The sequence below is a fragment of the Pleurodeles waltl genome, chromosome 1_1, assembly GCF_031143425.1.
Source record: "Pleurodeles waltl isolate 20211129_DDA chromosome 1_1, aPleWal1.hap1.20221129, whole genome shotgun sequence".
Lineage (NCBI taxonomy): Eukaryota > Metazoa > Chordata > Amphibia > Caudata > Salamandridae > Pleurodeles > Pleurodeles waltl.
In genome coordinates this window covers 567,097,732-567,114,114 of record NC_090436.1, presented here as the reverse complement: position 1 = coordinate 567,114,114, position 16,383 = coordinate 567,097,732, and the positions used below count along the sequence as shown (strand labels likewise).

General features: G+C 46.6%; 1 protein-coding gene across 1 annotated transcript in view; it reads right to left on the bottom strand.

Annotated features, from left to right (window-relative positions):
- Positions 1-16,383, bottom strand: part of PPIP5K2 (diphosphoinositol pentakisphosphate kinase 2) — a 1,112,711-nt gene that overhangs the window by 421,487 nt on the left and 674,841 nt on the right. Inside the window, exon 26 of the mRNA XM_069226183.1 lies at positions 2,527-2,590. Within this exon, the coding sequence (XP_069082284.1) occupies positions 2,527-2,590 (64 nt within the window). The remainder of the gene's footprint in view (positions 1-2,526; positions 2,591-16,383) is intronic.

The window sequence follows — 16,383 nt, the reverse complement described above, 5'->3', positions numbered from 1 at the left end:
TGACACAACTATCCCCCATACCAAAGAGCACACACAGAAAAGTAGCCCTCGGAGCCTGTACAACTTCACGCTCCCACTAACATAATGGACGCCAAAGGATATACCTAAGAATATTAATCATCATGTCATATGTTATTAGTTATAGAATGTTTATGGAAAGCCAGTACACGGAAATGTATCTAAGCTGTGTAACGTATAAACGTTAGAAGATAGGTGCCTTTTCACCAAAATATATGTAGTGTACTGCTATATCCAGACCTTGTTGGACTTTAAGTTTAATAAACAGATTTAAAAAAAAAATAAAAAAAAAAAAATAATACAGACTATGAACACACTGGGAATCAGTACTATCGGGGAACTATTTGCGGAAGGGATCATGAAGAAACGGGACTAGATAGAGAGTCAAGTTGCCGAGCCTACTGCACTGCTTCGGTATCAGTATCACAGAGTGAGACATGCGATGGCTGCACTATTAGGAGAGGATATGCGAGAGCCCCCTGATGTACAGACTCTCTCCATAGTGGTATTGAATGACCAGCCTAGGGAACTGGTCTCCTGTTTATATATGCAAATACAGAAGATGCGTGTTCATGAGCTAGTGGTGGCGCGACTCGAGTGGCAAAGGGAGCTAGGGGTACAGATAACAGATGACCAGTGGCGCTACTGCTGCTCTGTAACACGTACGATTTCTCTGAACGGCAGACATCATCTGGTACACTTTAAGTACTTAAACAGAGTATATTACACCTCCCTTAGACTCCATAGATCCGGACTAAGAGACACTGCGAGTTGCCCTAGGTGCAGTGTAGAGCAGGCTGGCTTCTTGCATATGTTCTGGGCCTGCGACGGAGTGCAGCGCTTCTGGAGTGGAGTGTTTTGCAAACTTGAAGCAATAGTAGGAGAATGACTAGACTGCGAACCGATAATAGCGCTACTGGGATGGGATAGGAATCCACCGAAAACATTTTGAAAATTGCTAGCAATTGGGCTCCTGCTGGCCAAGAGCCGCATCGCTGTGAGGCAGGATCGTGATCCCGTCCCAACAGTGGAAGACTGGCACAGAGACATAGGGCCTGATTCTAACTTTGGAGGACGGTGTTAAACCGTCCCAAAAGTGGCGGATATACCACCTACCGTATTACGAGTCCATTATATCCTATGGAACTCGTAATACGGTAGGTGGTATATCCGCCACTTTTGGGACGGTTTAACACCGTCCTCCAAAGTTAGAATCAGGCCCATAGTGTACTGTAATACACAAACAGACAACTACAGTGAATTGCTCCTCCCAACAAATAGACCTGCAAAACATTGGGATATCTATAAGCAGTATTTGATTGGTAAGGAAACGGGTGAGCCAGAGGCGGGTGACCCTGTGTGACAGGAAGCGAGGGGGCTTGGAGTTGTGCGAATGCGGGCTGGTTCTCTTAGTATCATGAGCGAGTTGAGATCTCTGTGCCGGATTGCAGAGACTAAATGTTCTGTGTCTCGTATTTTTGTAACATCTGTCAATACAAATTGTACATGACTGCATTTGCATGTCTGTATGTGAAATATTCAAAGCATAAAAAGTTTTTTTTTTAAATAAAAAAATAAGCAATTGGAAGGATAAAGATTTGCAAAAAGGGCATGTAAAACTAGTTTCAACTGTGGAAGAGAAAACCATTTCTCTGCAGGAATCCATGTCACATCTGGTTCTGTCAGGAATTTAAGGCTGGAAGTCTCAATTCCTGTCCTGCTGAATGTCAGGGTTGCCAGATACAAAGGCTATCTAGTCTTGAATTCACCTCATGCCTCTTTCATGCACCTCCACACCTCAATATCTCATTCTTCTACCTTCTTTTTCATCCTTGCTTCCTCCCTTTGTCACTGTTTTTCGGTCTCTTTTTTCCTTGTTTTACTCCTCTCTGAGTTTCTAACTCTTGCACGTGGCTATAGTCTGATGAAGAGAAAAAAGTCCTGGTGTCCAAAAGCGCACGCAAGTGGGCCTCACCTGCAACCACTGACTCAAATTAAGCGCTCTGATTGGAAGTACAGACTTCAGGCTGATTTGCAGTCAGAACCTGCTCTTATCACTGAAAAAAGATGTCTGAAAATAGGCCTGGTGTTTTTTGTTTCTTTATTTTGGGTACAGGCTGAGGCCCAAAGCATCCAGACATTTAAGTGGCTAAAATAGCATACCGTGATGCATGTGTTTTTTTTAAAGTGAAAAACTTGCACTGCAGGCCATGGCAAACTAAAGTTAGGAAATTACCGGTTATTCATTCTAATCAAAATAAGTTGCGCCCATACCTAAGAATCCTTCCTCTGCGCATTTGTGTAAGCTCTCATGCATCAGTGCCAGATTAAAGGTCGAGCCAATTGTGTCTTAGAGAAGCACGTGCAGACATGCTTAAGCACACTGGAATATTTGAGCAATTTGACTTTAATTAATAACTTATTAAACACAACAATAACATGCCAGTTTTGAGATTAATCACAATTTTAAAGTGGCGAATTCAAGCCAACATGCGCACCATTACGTACCTACACCACTGTGCTTCTGTTCCAAGTGCCTTGCGGTTCGTAAATGACTATTTTCTGACAGGACCTGCATATTAAAAACAGAAGAAATAAGGGAAGGCAGGACAAATAGTAAAGGACAAGAATAATGCTTACGAAACGGCGGCCTCTTCCAGACAGACAGGGTTAATTAGCTGCATGATAAATGTTAGTGAAAATCCGCAAATTAAAAAAGAAGAAAAGAAAAACCACATGCAATTTCCCTTTTGGAAGGGTGTCCATGTCACAGATGAAGACCTTGTAACAAAATGACAAAGCAGGCATTAGAAATAAAGAGGAAAGATGAAGACACAGATGATGACGTTGGACTAAATCCACACTTCCATGCAGCACCTGCTTCTGAAGAAGGGAAAAAGGAAAGACAGGACTGACAGAGTCAATGTCACAACACAGTCACGGATCCATGCATGGCCCTGAGTGAGCAATCTGAATGCACTTTACAGCTTTTACTTATGCCCAAGACCTTTTACCCTTTGCTTACTTGCATAGCCTTAGAACAGAATTTAGTAGAACATTAAGGATGTAGGCGATTGGTTTACAGGCCATCTCCCTATCTCTCACAGTCACTTGAAATGTGTACTTATTTTAAGGAAAAGCAAATTATTTTATATGAAAACATTCAAGTTCATTCATCTTTCCGTTGTTTTTACTTCCTGTTATATATTTTTGAAAAATATTCATGAAATTAAAAACATCATCTGCAGATGATATAGTATTAAACTTAAACATTTAATTTTCCAGCTAAGCCTAGATGTCCCCTTTTGGTTATTTGTTCAAAAGGTCACTGTCATCGAAATTATCCTTTAGGACAGAAAGGACACTGAAACCTTCACCCCAAAACTTTAAAGAAAAACGCTACTGGCTGTGTCTGATAATTTTCCAGAAAACGGCAAACCTCAGTTTTAAATGCGTAAGCTAAAATAAGACATTTTCAAAGTTATGGGTCTTTTGGGATCGCACGACTATTGTGTGCTAGAGTAACACAAGACGATCATATGAATTACAAGCACGAAGCTAATTATTTTCCACCAGAGGCCTGGTCTACTCTAATTTCTATGCAGCTAGGGTCAATTACGTCAGCAAAAACACACTACCTGCACCCAGAACTGGCAGATGTTGATCCACATTATCAAATAATGAAGACATGTATTTCCACCGTTGGCACTTAACTGACACTGAGCCTCTTATTACGAGCGGGTCGGTTATTTCAAATATTGACGAAATATTAGAATTGCGTTTTTTAGCCCACCCAGAACACACTGCTATAATTTAAAGGGAGGAAAAGGTATGGAACATACTCGGACAAAGATTTTGGTTTATTATGGACCTCCCATGTTACGAGTACATCTCGTAACATGTGCTATTTATCGCACCCAATAAAAAACGTAGCCCAGCATCGTTTATCAGCTATAATGAATATCACACGTAACACCAGGCCACGCGCAATGATGACCTTAATATCGGCCTGTAGTTTTACGGTTATGGGTGTGGTCGTAGTCATTTCTGAGGCAGAGAAGGAGGTGAACATTAACAAAGTTTTAACTTTAACAAACCTTACCAGTGGTTTTATTTATCGTACTACTCCCAAAAAGAGTTGGAGTGAGAGTGGAAGTAGAGTGGAAAACTTCCCTCACACTCACGTACGTCACGTGGGAGCACGAGAAGTGGTTTCTTTATATACTCCCAGTAGAGGAATACTGATTCACAGTGGGACTTACCACGCAACTTTTTAAGACAAAGAGCGTCTTATCCCAGTTTGGATCTATTTCTCTGGAAGAACAGAAACGGGCGATCCTTAGCTGCAAATCCAGCTCCCGAGTGACCCTTATCCTCCCCGCATGTTGTCTAAAGCCTTGTCATCTGTGCTAAATGTGATAGTTAACACATCTTTAGTGACAGCCATAGTTCGTTTCTTGGAAACAGGCCATATTAATTATACTGTTGAAAAAACATCTGCTGCTTCTACAATACTTTACAATTTACATCGGTCACGGTCAGGACCCAGCACGGGATTCACTGAAAAAGCCAAAGGTTACAGGGACATAAGGGACTTGTAATTAGGAAACAGAAGTAAAACAAGCATTTGCAATGCAATGGGTCTCGCATTTCTCCGAGTTATAGCTATTGGCAGTTAACTCCCAACCGGACTTTTCTTGTCTCATTAAATGGAAAAAAGAGCGCGATCGCACTTCTACCGTTAACTCTAGTGAAACCTATCGGCAAAAGTGCAATTAACTATGTAACAGGGTCGATGTCATGCAAATCGCTCGACTTCTGCCAAGCAAGATCGCGCTGTGAAAGAAGAGAAAAAGTAGTCCACAAACAGGACGGAAAACAGAGAGCCTCGTATGTTTTCAGTACTTGGTTGCTGCACTCGAGGAGGGCTAACCACCGAAGGTGGCATGACGTAGGCATGTCTTCCACTAATGAAAGCAAGCCCATTTTAAAAGGCAAGCCCATGAACCAATGAAAGACACGGACGTGACATGGACGGGGCTCCGAGCCCTTTTCTAACTATTACAGAGTCTCGCAAGTGATACGAATGCGTAAGCGCATGCTAGCGCAGGCTCAACCCTAAAAAAAAAACCAAGAGGAATTCATTTAAAAACCCAAAGGTTACAGGGCAGGGACATTAGAGTTAGGGTCACATTATAAAGTACAAAATCATAGAAATTCACCTGTTAAGAGTTGTCTCAAGTAACTATAACTCGTGCCCTAAGGCAACTATAACTCGTGCCCCTGCCATGGACAGTTTTTTTCGTAATTTTTTTTACAGCAAATATTACATTGATATTATCAATGATGTGATGAAAGGAGTCAGGAGTGCCGTAATTTGTGGGATAATTAGCAGTGCATGCAACAGCACGAGTCATAGTTGCCTTAGGGCACGAGTTATAGTTACTTGAGATAACTCTAACAGATAAATGTCTATGGTTTTGTACGTTTAAAATGTAAGCTGAACAATAACGTCCCTGTAACCTTTTTTTTTTTTTTAAATTAATTTCTATGGTTTTATTTAATTCCATTTCCTAACTATAACATTCCTGTAGCCTGTGTTTATTTCAGTGAATTGCTATCGTTTAACGCATAGTAATTTTCATTACTATACGCGAATCCAACAACCACCACGCACGGCAGCGTATTGTGTAGGAGGCTGGCTTGGTTTATGGTATACACCTATGGTTTGGCACCCTATATTGAGTCCAGGCAACCATTAGTGAATAGGTGTCCAGATAGCAGAAGCTCTCTAGGGGTAGCTGAGGCAAGCACCTAAAGCTTATCCAGGAGGAATGTAAAGGTCTTGCAATACCACAGTAATCAGAAAGTAACTCACTCACAAGAAAGAACCACATAAGTGTTGCAAAAATAAAGGATACTTTATTAAAGCACTACTAGCATTTGTATAGCTCTCTTTGGAGACATCTATATACAATATGTGCACAAATTAATAATCAGAAATAGCATAAAAATACAAAAGGCCGTACAGGAGGGCCAAACCATATACAAAAACTGGAATGTGAAACAGTGACCCTAACTAAGTTAAGAGTGGTAGTTAGTTAGGGGCTGGGGGTGTGAGAGGCAGCCTCTTTGCATGGCTAGCCCCCTCTTTTTGCCTGATGTTTATGTGTTCTAGAAGGTGGTAATGCCCAGGGCCCCTGCTAAACAGGTTCCCTGGGCCAGAGCTCTTTCCCTAAATCTGTTGCGATGCCTGGCACCATTGGATGCACTCTTAACTACCCCTATAAGTCCCTAGTAAATGGGTACCTCAGTACCCAGGGCAAGAGATATTAAGAGTAGGCCCCTGGGGGCTGCAGCACTCATTGTGCCACCCTCAAGGGCCCTGCACGTAGATGCACCCAGCATTGCCATTGCAGGCTGAGTGTACTGGAGCAACCCTAAAAGGACAAACTCGACATGGCACACTCTCTGTGTGCCCTGTCCACCCTACACCGCATATATTATGGGTAAGACACCTCACTGGCAGGCCTTAGAGCCCTAAGGCAGGGTGCACCATACTGTATGTGAGGGCATAGCTGTATGAGCAGTATGCCCGCACTGTGTCCTTGCCAAAAGTAGGACATACTGAGTGAACAGAGAAGCCATTTTAAATGCATGAACTGGACACTGGTCAAACATGAGTTTCCCAGCTACATGATGGCTACTTTACACCCTGGGTTGTTTGGTATCAAACAACTCAGAATGATAAATCCAAACTGGTGCCAGTATTGGATTTATCCCTAAATGTACCCAGGGGTCACCTTAGAGGTGCCCCCTGCAACAGTTAACCCCAACTAGCATAGCTGCTGACTGGTTCCATCCAGCCTGCCATTCCAGACAGCCAATCTACAAGAAAATGCCCTTCCTGGGTGGAGGAGCGAACACCCCCTCCCTCAGTAATGTGCAACACCCTGGCGGTGAGCTTCAAAGGGCTACAGCCCCTGAAACTTGAGCCATTAGGCCTGCTGCTAGCAGCAGGCAGCTCCCCCCCTTGCAAACCCTCAGTTTGGGCGGGAGCCAGGGCGGGAAACCAGACAAAGGGTAGGAGGTGTGCCTCACTGAGTATGTACCACCCCTCATGGCTTGCATGCGAAGTGGACCTTCTGATTCAGTTTTCTCCATCTTGGAATGGAGGAAAACAGCCAATGAAGTTTAGGGAAGTGACCCTTCCCACTGAAGTGGTCACTGTAGTGGGTGAAGCCACCCAAGGGTAAGTGTACCATTGGACACTACCCGGTTCCCCCTAAAACGCCCACTAAATTCAGTATTTAGTGGGCTCCCCTAGACCAAGATTTGAGATTTGAAAAGGATCCCAAGAAGAAAGGAAGACCACCACCAAGGAAACAGCCAGGATGAGAACAGAGGACCTGTTGCACCAGAAGAGGCACCAAGACCCCTGCTTGCTGCACCAGAGTCCCGACAATCGCGACTGTGGAGGAGCTGAACAATGGACCGACCCCAAGAAACTCAGGTGACTTACAGGCTTCAAGGATCACCCCAGATCTCCCTCCTGAGTGGAGGTACCACTCAAGAAAAGCAAGAAGCCTGCAAAGGACCAACAAACCAGTGAGGGTCACTTCACTGAATCACCAATATCTCTGCGACCGGAAGTCACAGCCAAACCCGACGACACACCGACGACCGCCCGGAAGTGCCACACAACTGTGCCAAGTTTGGTGGTGCTGCACCCCCAGTGGCAGAGATACAGCAATACCCTGGGTACTGGTCAGCTGACGTCGGACCAGTGGAAAACCAGCTTCCCCAGAGCTGAAAAAGGATCAGGAAGAAGCCCCAGTCGAGGGACTTCAGGAACACCCCAGACCTCTGACCAGAGTGCCCCCGATGTCCTGTAAGTCACCCACAAAGAGACTCACCTCCAGCTCCTGTGGACTCCGTTGCGCACAGCATCCAAGACCTCCAAAACGCCCTGGCCGCCCTAGGCCTTGCATCATGGGATCTGCTGTGGGCCCGGGTCCCCAATCCCTTGCGACCTCAGCAGCCCAAGGGGACCCCAAGGAACCATCTTTATATCTGCAAACCAGCTGCTTCTCCAAGTGGTGCCTCCAGGTGGCCCTGTGCCAAGAACCTCTCCATCGATGCTCCCACCGGAACCGGGAGCTGCCCGAGATTCTCCAGCTGGCACAGTGTGCTCAGCGACTGCTGCAACCACCCCGCAAAAGAAGAGACTGGTAACTCAACCACGCAATTTTTAATGCATTTTTAAAGGTGACTGCCTATTGTTTCCTATGGTGCATAATTATGCACAGAAAGACTAACTTTGCTAAAACTTTAAAAAGTCATAACAAGAAAAGTACTTAACGTATGCTAAAGATTTTGGTCTTAAAAATTATATGAAAGTCTGAAATATTTTTTATAAATTCTGGTCTTGAGTCATTCATTGAGTGTGCGTGGTGCATGATTGGATTTGTGAGTACAGGAAATACTTAGCACATCTCCTGGATTAGCCTAACTGCTCGACCAGCTACCTGAAAAATAAGAGCATTAGGTGGTCTGATTTTTACCTCTGGAAACCAACGTGTGGTTGCCTAGACCCTCTGCATAGTGTACTCAATTTGGTACACTGCACAGAGGGCCAGCCTTCAACAGGGGGCAGACAGAAACACCAGAGTTAAGTATGGTGAGTGTCCCCAGCAACCAGATGCAAGGTGTTACCCACCCAGTTGTCCATGGGCTAACACAGAGAGTAGTGGTTGGAGTTCATGGAATTCAGGACACTTCCCAGTGGCAAGAGGAAGGATGGAGAGTACCCCTACCACAGGATAGCCAGAAGACAGGAGTACCTACACCAGGGACCCGGATGCAGAGGGGAGAAGGGTCTCTCTCTCTGAAGTCAGTGGAAGCCTCTGATTGTCCAGCTGCTGTCACAACCCATGGATCAGGCTGGTGGATCCCAAGGGCGGACCTGTAAATGAAGGGGACAGAGTCCAGCGTGCTTGGAGGTGTCCAGGTGGTGCTGGTGGCACAGCCCACCCTTCTGAAGGTGAAATTCCTGCAAATTGGTGGAAGAAGTAGTTCAGGTGCGGGGTCTAGGAGCTGCAGAGGATCCCAGGAGTCACTTACGAGCTGTCCCTCAACAGTCGTCGGATTGCAGGAGGGTCATTGACTAGCCAGGACACTAACAAGCACTGGCAAATAAAAGCAGGAGCTGTAGCAGTATTTGCAAAGTTTTGGGGACCACCAAGGTCTAGGAGACTCTACCCGGCAAAGAGGGGGGGTGGCTGGGGTATCAGGGCTGGTCCTCAAAACGCAGGAAGGCCAGCAGACGTCAATGGAGAACCCAAAAGTAACCCACAGGTGATGGATACAGGGAGTCACAAGGAGGCATCAGCAGCACAACAAAACAGACGTCTGTGACTCGGTGACATTTGGGCATCACTGGTGGACATGCCATTTGATGGTAACTGTCTATTCAGAGATAAGGCAGGCTTTACCCTGGAGCACCTCAAGTAAAGCTGTGTCACAGCACACCTTTCTGAGCTCGTGCAGCAGTAGCACCCATCTTTACCTCTTTGGAAGCGTCCGAAGGGGTTTGGCTCAAAGACAATACCAAGGTCCACCTCCACAGGAACAAACCCCCAAGTCCATTTGACACCATGTTTCAGGGACTGGGCTGACAATGTACAGGTCTACAGGGGTAACGCACTGCCCAGTTCCCAGCCCCTCGCACTTCTCCTACCAAGCAATTTCAGCCAGCCTTAGATGGCGCATGACCATCCTCTTGGAAGGGGAGGGGGGGGGGGGGTTGAGGCAGGGTTAGGTATTACCTCCACTGGTGACAGAGTGTCACATCCGACAAATAAGTACTTCAAATAGTCCAACAAAGGTATGGCCTACCATTTATTTCAGATCTGCTGCATATTCCACTGACATCAGAGTGACTTTGGAAGGATCAGTTGTCTATTTTGCAGCAAGTCAAATCTCTTTTGGATACAAGAGACATAGAGAGAGTTCCAACTTTGGAAATAGGGACTGGTTGTTATTCCTGCAATTTCCTGGTACGGAAGAAGAATGGAGGCTGTGATCATATTTTAGATTTTTGCCATGTCAATTTATTCCTGAAAAAAGACAGGTTCAACGATACATTGGCCCAAGGTCTATCTCCCCTGGATCTGGAAGTCGAAATGGTTGTCCGTGCTCCCCTTTGACCTTACCAGTGCCCCTTGGGTGTTTTGGAAAGTAATGGTAGTGGTTGGAGAAGAACTTCAGAGGTTAGGGATAGAAGTCTTTTCCTACCTTGACAACAGGCTTTTGAATATCACCTCCAGACAACAGAAGACCTCTTAACATCTTCGTGTTTCTCGCTCAACATGCAGAAGTCACAGCTGAGTGCTTTGCAGAGACTCCATTTCATCGGCTCAATTCTTTATTTAGTATGCTTTCATGCCTTCACCGCAGAACAAGTTCACGGCATTCAGGATATGATCCCAATGTTTCAAACTCAATCCTGGGTCTTAGTGAGAGAGGCTCTGAGATGTCTTAGCTTCCTACTTTCTGCTTGCTGTCTATACTAGATGGCATGTGGGCTCTGCAGTGGGACCTCAAGTATCAATGGGCTCAACACCAAGAGAACCTGTTAGATTCCGCCCAACGTTCAGAGATTACAAACATCTGGAGTAGTGGCTACTGGACTGCTGTTGGATCAGTGACAGACCCCCTCTCCCTAGCCCATACATAGCTAATGGCAGTAAGAGGTGCATCGCTGTTAGTTTGAGGAGGTCATCTGGGAGGTAGGGAATCAGAACAATGGTCTCCAGCGGAGGCTACCCTCCATATCTGCCTGTTGGAGTTACAGCCAACTCATTTGGCTTTGAAGGCTTTTCTATCATCCATCAAAGGGAGGCTGGTCCAGATTCTCACAGACAACACCACTGCCGCGTGGTACTGCAACAAAAAAGGGTAGAGTGTTGTCCTGTTTCCTGTGCTAGAAAACTCTGTGCCTCTGGAAGTAGGTCAGTCAACAGGGCATCTCTCTCGACACAAACCATAATCTTTGAATGCCAGGGTGGACTAACTCATCCAGCACTGCCTAGCACATCATGAATGGCTGCTGCAGCAGGAGGTGGCACAGGGTGTCCTCCAGCAATTGGAAGAGCTCTAACTCTATCTGTGCACCACCGCCAAGAATGTGCAGTGTGAGCACTTTTGTACACTGAAGTTCCCAAGAACGCTTTCTGTTCGAGATGTATTCTACCTAGAATGGCGCACTTGACTTGTGTGCCTTCCTGCTGCTACTTTTCCTGTCCAGAGTTGTGAAGAAGATCAGAAATGGCTGGGCCAAAATCATCCTAGTAGCTCCGAATAGGACCAGGAGAGTGTGGTATCTAGAACTTCTGACCATGAGCATCTGTCCTCCCGCTGTCACTTTGGGACAATCTTCTGTCAAAGCAGCAAGGCAGGGTTCTGTATCCAGGCCTGCGCAACCTATGCCTCCATGCATGGATTTAACTGTTCCTGATCTCTCTCACAAGGTAGTAGATGTCATTTTGGTAGCCAGGTGTTTAACCCCGGAAAAACATCCATGCAGGATGCTGGCAAATATTAGTCACATAGTGTACTTCTCAGGAGATCCAACTTTTACAAGCCAAGATATATGATGTGCTGTTTGTTCTTTGTGTAGCACACCAAGGAACTGCTGTCACAACTGTTAAGGATTTTGTCAGCCCTCTCGGCCTTTCTACGGTTACCTGGTGAACCTTCATTATTCAAATCACCTGCTCTAATGAGCTTTTTGTGAGGGGCTAACCCACATGTTTCCACCGAAACCATTTTTGATACTATAGTTAACTTGGTCCTAACATTCTTGATGTGCACCGCATTTGAGCTGATGCATACCCGCTTTCTGTGTCTTTTAACACTGAAAACGGTTTCCTTCATAGTAATTACGTCAGCTTGCCGCATGAGTGAGTTGAAAGCCTTGTCTGTCTAGCAACCCTATACCACCATCTACCCAGACATGCTGGTTCTTAGGACTAGGGGGACTCCTACTAGAAGTTATGACCCTGTTTCAAGTGAGTTCATCATCCTTCCAGCGTTCTTTGCTTAAATGGATCATTCTTTGCAAAAAGATGTGACATGCACTGGCTAAGAAGCAGCTTCCATCTTTGGGGGCTCATTCCACCACGGTCAAGGGTGCCACAACTGCACTGACACGCGGAACTCCTGTCATGGACATCTGTCAGATAGCCCTTGGGCTAGCCCGGTAGTCCTTGTGCCAAAACCTCACTCCCAGGGTGGACAGAGAGACATTATATTTTGTTTAGACTACAGAAGCCTCAGGGCATTCACTAAGACTGGTGCCCAGACAATTTCTAGGGCAGATGAGCTGATTGATACTAAGCTTCAGCCAAGTACCTCAGCACTTTTGACCTGACAGCAGGCTACTGGCAGATCAAGCTAACTGATGCTGCCAAGTCTAAAACAGCATTTCCCACTCCTGGTGGGCATTATCACTTCATAGTGATGCCCTTCAGTTCGTAAATGCATCTGCCACATTCCAGGGGTTGATAAATCAGGTTCTGGCAGGCTTGGAGGACTTTAGTGCAGCATATCTAGATAATATTACTGTCTTTAGTCCCACCTGGCAGCAGCACCTGGTCCACCTCAAGAATGTACTTGAGGCCTTGAAAAAGCAGGCCTCACTATCACAGCTACAAAATGGCAGATAGGGCAGAGCAAATTAGTTCACTTGGGCCACCTGGTAGGTGGAAGCCCCTACAGAGCAAAAATCCAAACCATTATGGATTGGGTAGGGCCAACTACCAAGACCTAGGTCAGAGCTTTTCTGGGCCTGACTAGGTACTACACAAGATTTGTAAAAGGGTATGGCTTCACAGTGGACAGTTAGCTGTATGGAGGCCTTGGATACCCTGAAAACGTAGCTCCAAGAGAAGCAGTGCTGTCACAACTAAATGAAGAGGGTCAGGATCAACCTGTGGCTTTTGTCAGCAGAAGGTTGACCCCCAGATAAAAATGTTGGTCAGCCATTGAGAGGGAGGCTTTTGCAGTGGTCTGGGCCTTAAAGAAGTTAAGGCCATAACTTTTTGGCACTCACTTCATTGTTCAGACAGACCGCACGCCCTTCATCTGGCTTAAACAGATTAAAAGTGAGACCCCCACATTTTTGAGGTGGTCCATTTCCCTACAGGGGATGGATTTTTCAGTGGAACATAGACCTGGGAGTAACCATGCCAATGCAGATGGACTCTCCACATATTTCCACTGAGGTAATGAAGACTCAACTGGGCAAGGTTAGTCTCATTAGCTTTTATTTGGGATGGTATTATGTGAGAAAGTGCCATCTTTTTAGAACAGTTGCCCCCACTGTTTGCCTGATGTCAGTGTTTTTAGATTGTAGTTCACTGGGATCCTGCTAATCAGGACCCCAGTGCCAGTGCACTCTCCCATATATTTGATTGCTGGTAAACGTTTTACACCCACCATTCTCATACTGGTGCACCTGTGTAAGCCCCTAGTATATGGTACTTAGGTACCCAGGGCATTGGTACACCAGGGGTGCCCCATGGGCTGCAGCATGTATATTGCCACTAATGAGGGCCCATGCAATCTGTGTCTGCAGGTTTGTAATTGCAGCCTCCATGAAATGCTGCATGCACCCTTTCACCATATATATAAGGCTTACCTTACATCCTGGTCACTGTACTTAGATACAGTAAATCACCCCTCTGGTAGGTTCTTCAGCCCAAGAGCAGGGTGCATCTCTCTAAGTGTGAGGGTACCCCTGCATGAGCACCCCCCCCCCCCGGCTCAAATTCCGGGACTCTGTAGGTGCGGGGAAGCCATCTTAAGGTATGTAATGGACATTTGTCAACACAAGAGGTCCAACTACATAATAGCTTCTCCGAACCTAGGCATGCTTGGTATCAAACATGTTGGAATCATTCAACTAGACCTATTCCAGTGCTAGTTGCATGATGCCATGCACCCTGGGGGTTGCTTAGAGGATACCAGAGTTCTGACTGTGCAGCCTTATGGGGTATAGCTGTCAGCCCATGTACCTGATGACCCAAGACACTGTTCTGCCCTCCTGCTTGCGAGCCTGGCTCATCCCAGAGAGGCAGAATAAAGGATTTCCTGCAACGGAGACATGTGACCAGCTCCCCTGTATATTAAGGGCTGGGGGTGGCCTCTGAGTGCCACCAGACTGCTTTGAAGGGCACATTTGGTGCCCTCCTTGCATAATCCAGTTTGCGCCAGTTCAGGAACCCCCGTTTCCCGCTCTGGTGCTAAACTACACAAAGGACAGGGACGTGACTACACCCATGTCCACCTCCTCCCCTAGGGGGTGCACAAAGCTCTGCCAGGTGGCCACTTGATTCTGCCATCTTGGAAATAAGGCCAAGGAATAGGCCCCTACGAGCATCTGACTGGTTAGGCCAGGTAGATGATGTCCCTGACTCCCTCTGAAAGGCGGGTCACTTCAGAGGTGACAAACCCCATTTTAGGATTAATTAAGGGCTCCCCCATGGGTGGGTCCTCGGATTTGTCGAGCAAGACTCTCCAAGGAACCCTCTACAAGACGTTTTCTTCTCCTGGCCTCTGTAACCACTGCTGGTCTGCATCGGAACTGACAAACGACTGCACCTGGTGGGAAGGCTCCCATTGCAACATTGTTTCCCAGGAACCTGCAAGAATATTTCAACATCCAAGGTTGTGCATATCCTCCAGGCTCACATGGACTCTGTTTGCACCTCGAAGCCCAAAGGAAACTCCCTTGGAGTAAAAGAGTCACTCCCCTGCACACGGAGGCACCTCAAGACAACGTCAACCAGCTGGTGGGGTCTGCTGTTCCAAAAACATTGAAAGGGTCTGCTTCACAGGTGGTGAGCCTGTGTGGGTCCTCTGGGTCCTGCTCATTTTCTGTCCAACTTGGCAGACTGTGGGCCCCTACTCCTGCCACTGGACTGGAACCTCTGTGCACTGCTACTGTTCTACTTGCCGAGGCTTGCTGACTCTTCCTCCAGGAAATCTTCAGGCGTTAAGAAGCCCCGGGCTCTGTCACACTGCAACTCGAAGATCAGCCCCTGTCCTGCAACTTCTGCGACGTGGGACTTCAGTTTTGTTGTGCTGCTGAGGCCTCCTTGTCACTACCCTATGTCCAACGCCTGTGGGTCACTTGTGGGGACTCCAGCAACTGCTGTTGGCCTGCCTGCGTGCTGAGGGCCAGCCTTGACTCCCCTTCAAGGGTAGAGTCTTCTGGACCTTGCTGGTCCCCAAAGGTCTGCAAATTCATTTTCAGCTCCTTCTTGCAATTGCCAGTGCTTGTTGGTGACCTGGCTGGTCACTGACCCTCCTGTAATCTGGTGATTGTCAAGGGACGGCTCGTAGGCGACTCCTGTGATCTTCTGCAGCTCCTGGACCCCACAGCTGGACTTCTTCCTCCACCGACTTGCAAGAACATCACCTCCACGAGGGTGGGCATTGCCACCTCTACCACCTAGGCACCTCTAAGGGTGGTGGACTCTGTCCCCTTTCTTTTCAGGTTCTCCATGTCCGGAATCCATCCTTGGGTTCCACAGGCCTATTCCACGGGTTGTGCCAGAAACTGGACAATCCAAGGCATCCACTGAGTTCAGAGAGAGTCCCTGCTCCCTTCTGCATCCAGGTCCCCTAGTGTAGGTACTCCTGTCTTCTAGGTATCCTCGGGTGGGGCACTCTCCAACCTTAATCTTGTCTGTTGGTTTCCTCAGGGTCCACTGGGAAGGGCCCTGAATCACACGCACTTCAACCGCTACGCAGTATGTTAGCCGATGGGATGACAGGGTGGGTCACTACCTTGCACCTGGTCGCTGGGGACAGCTACTGTACTTACCTCTGTTGTTACCTCTGGTATCCATCTACCCCCAGCTATTAGCTAACTACCACATGTACCTTGGTTGAGTTCACTATTTCGCCTTCCACTTTCTTATTAAATGGTTTGATCCCCCATAGGACCCTGTACATTTTATGGTGTTTCTGTTGGTTATTCTGTGTACATATTGCGTGTAGATATCTCCAAAGGGAGATATACCAATGCTAGTCCAGTAGTAGTGCTGTAATAAAGAATCTTTTATTTTTACAACACTTGCATGGTTCTTTCTTATGAGAGAGTTACTGTCTGACTACTGTGGTTTTGCAAGTGCTATACATTTCTCCTGGATAAGCTCCAATTGTTTGCCTCAGCTACCACTAGAGAGCTATTGCTATCTGGATACCTATTCACTATCACTAATGGTTGCCTGGACTCAGTATAGGGTGCCACACCATAGGAGTACACCATAAACTGCCTCCTACAATAGCCTTTTG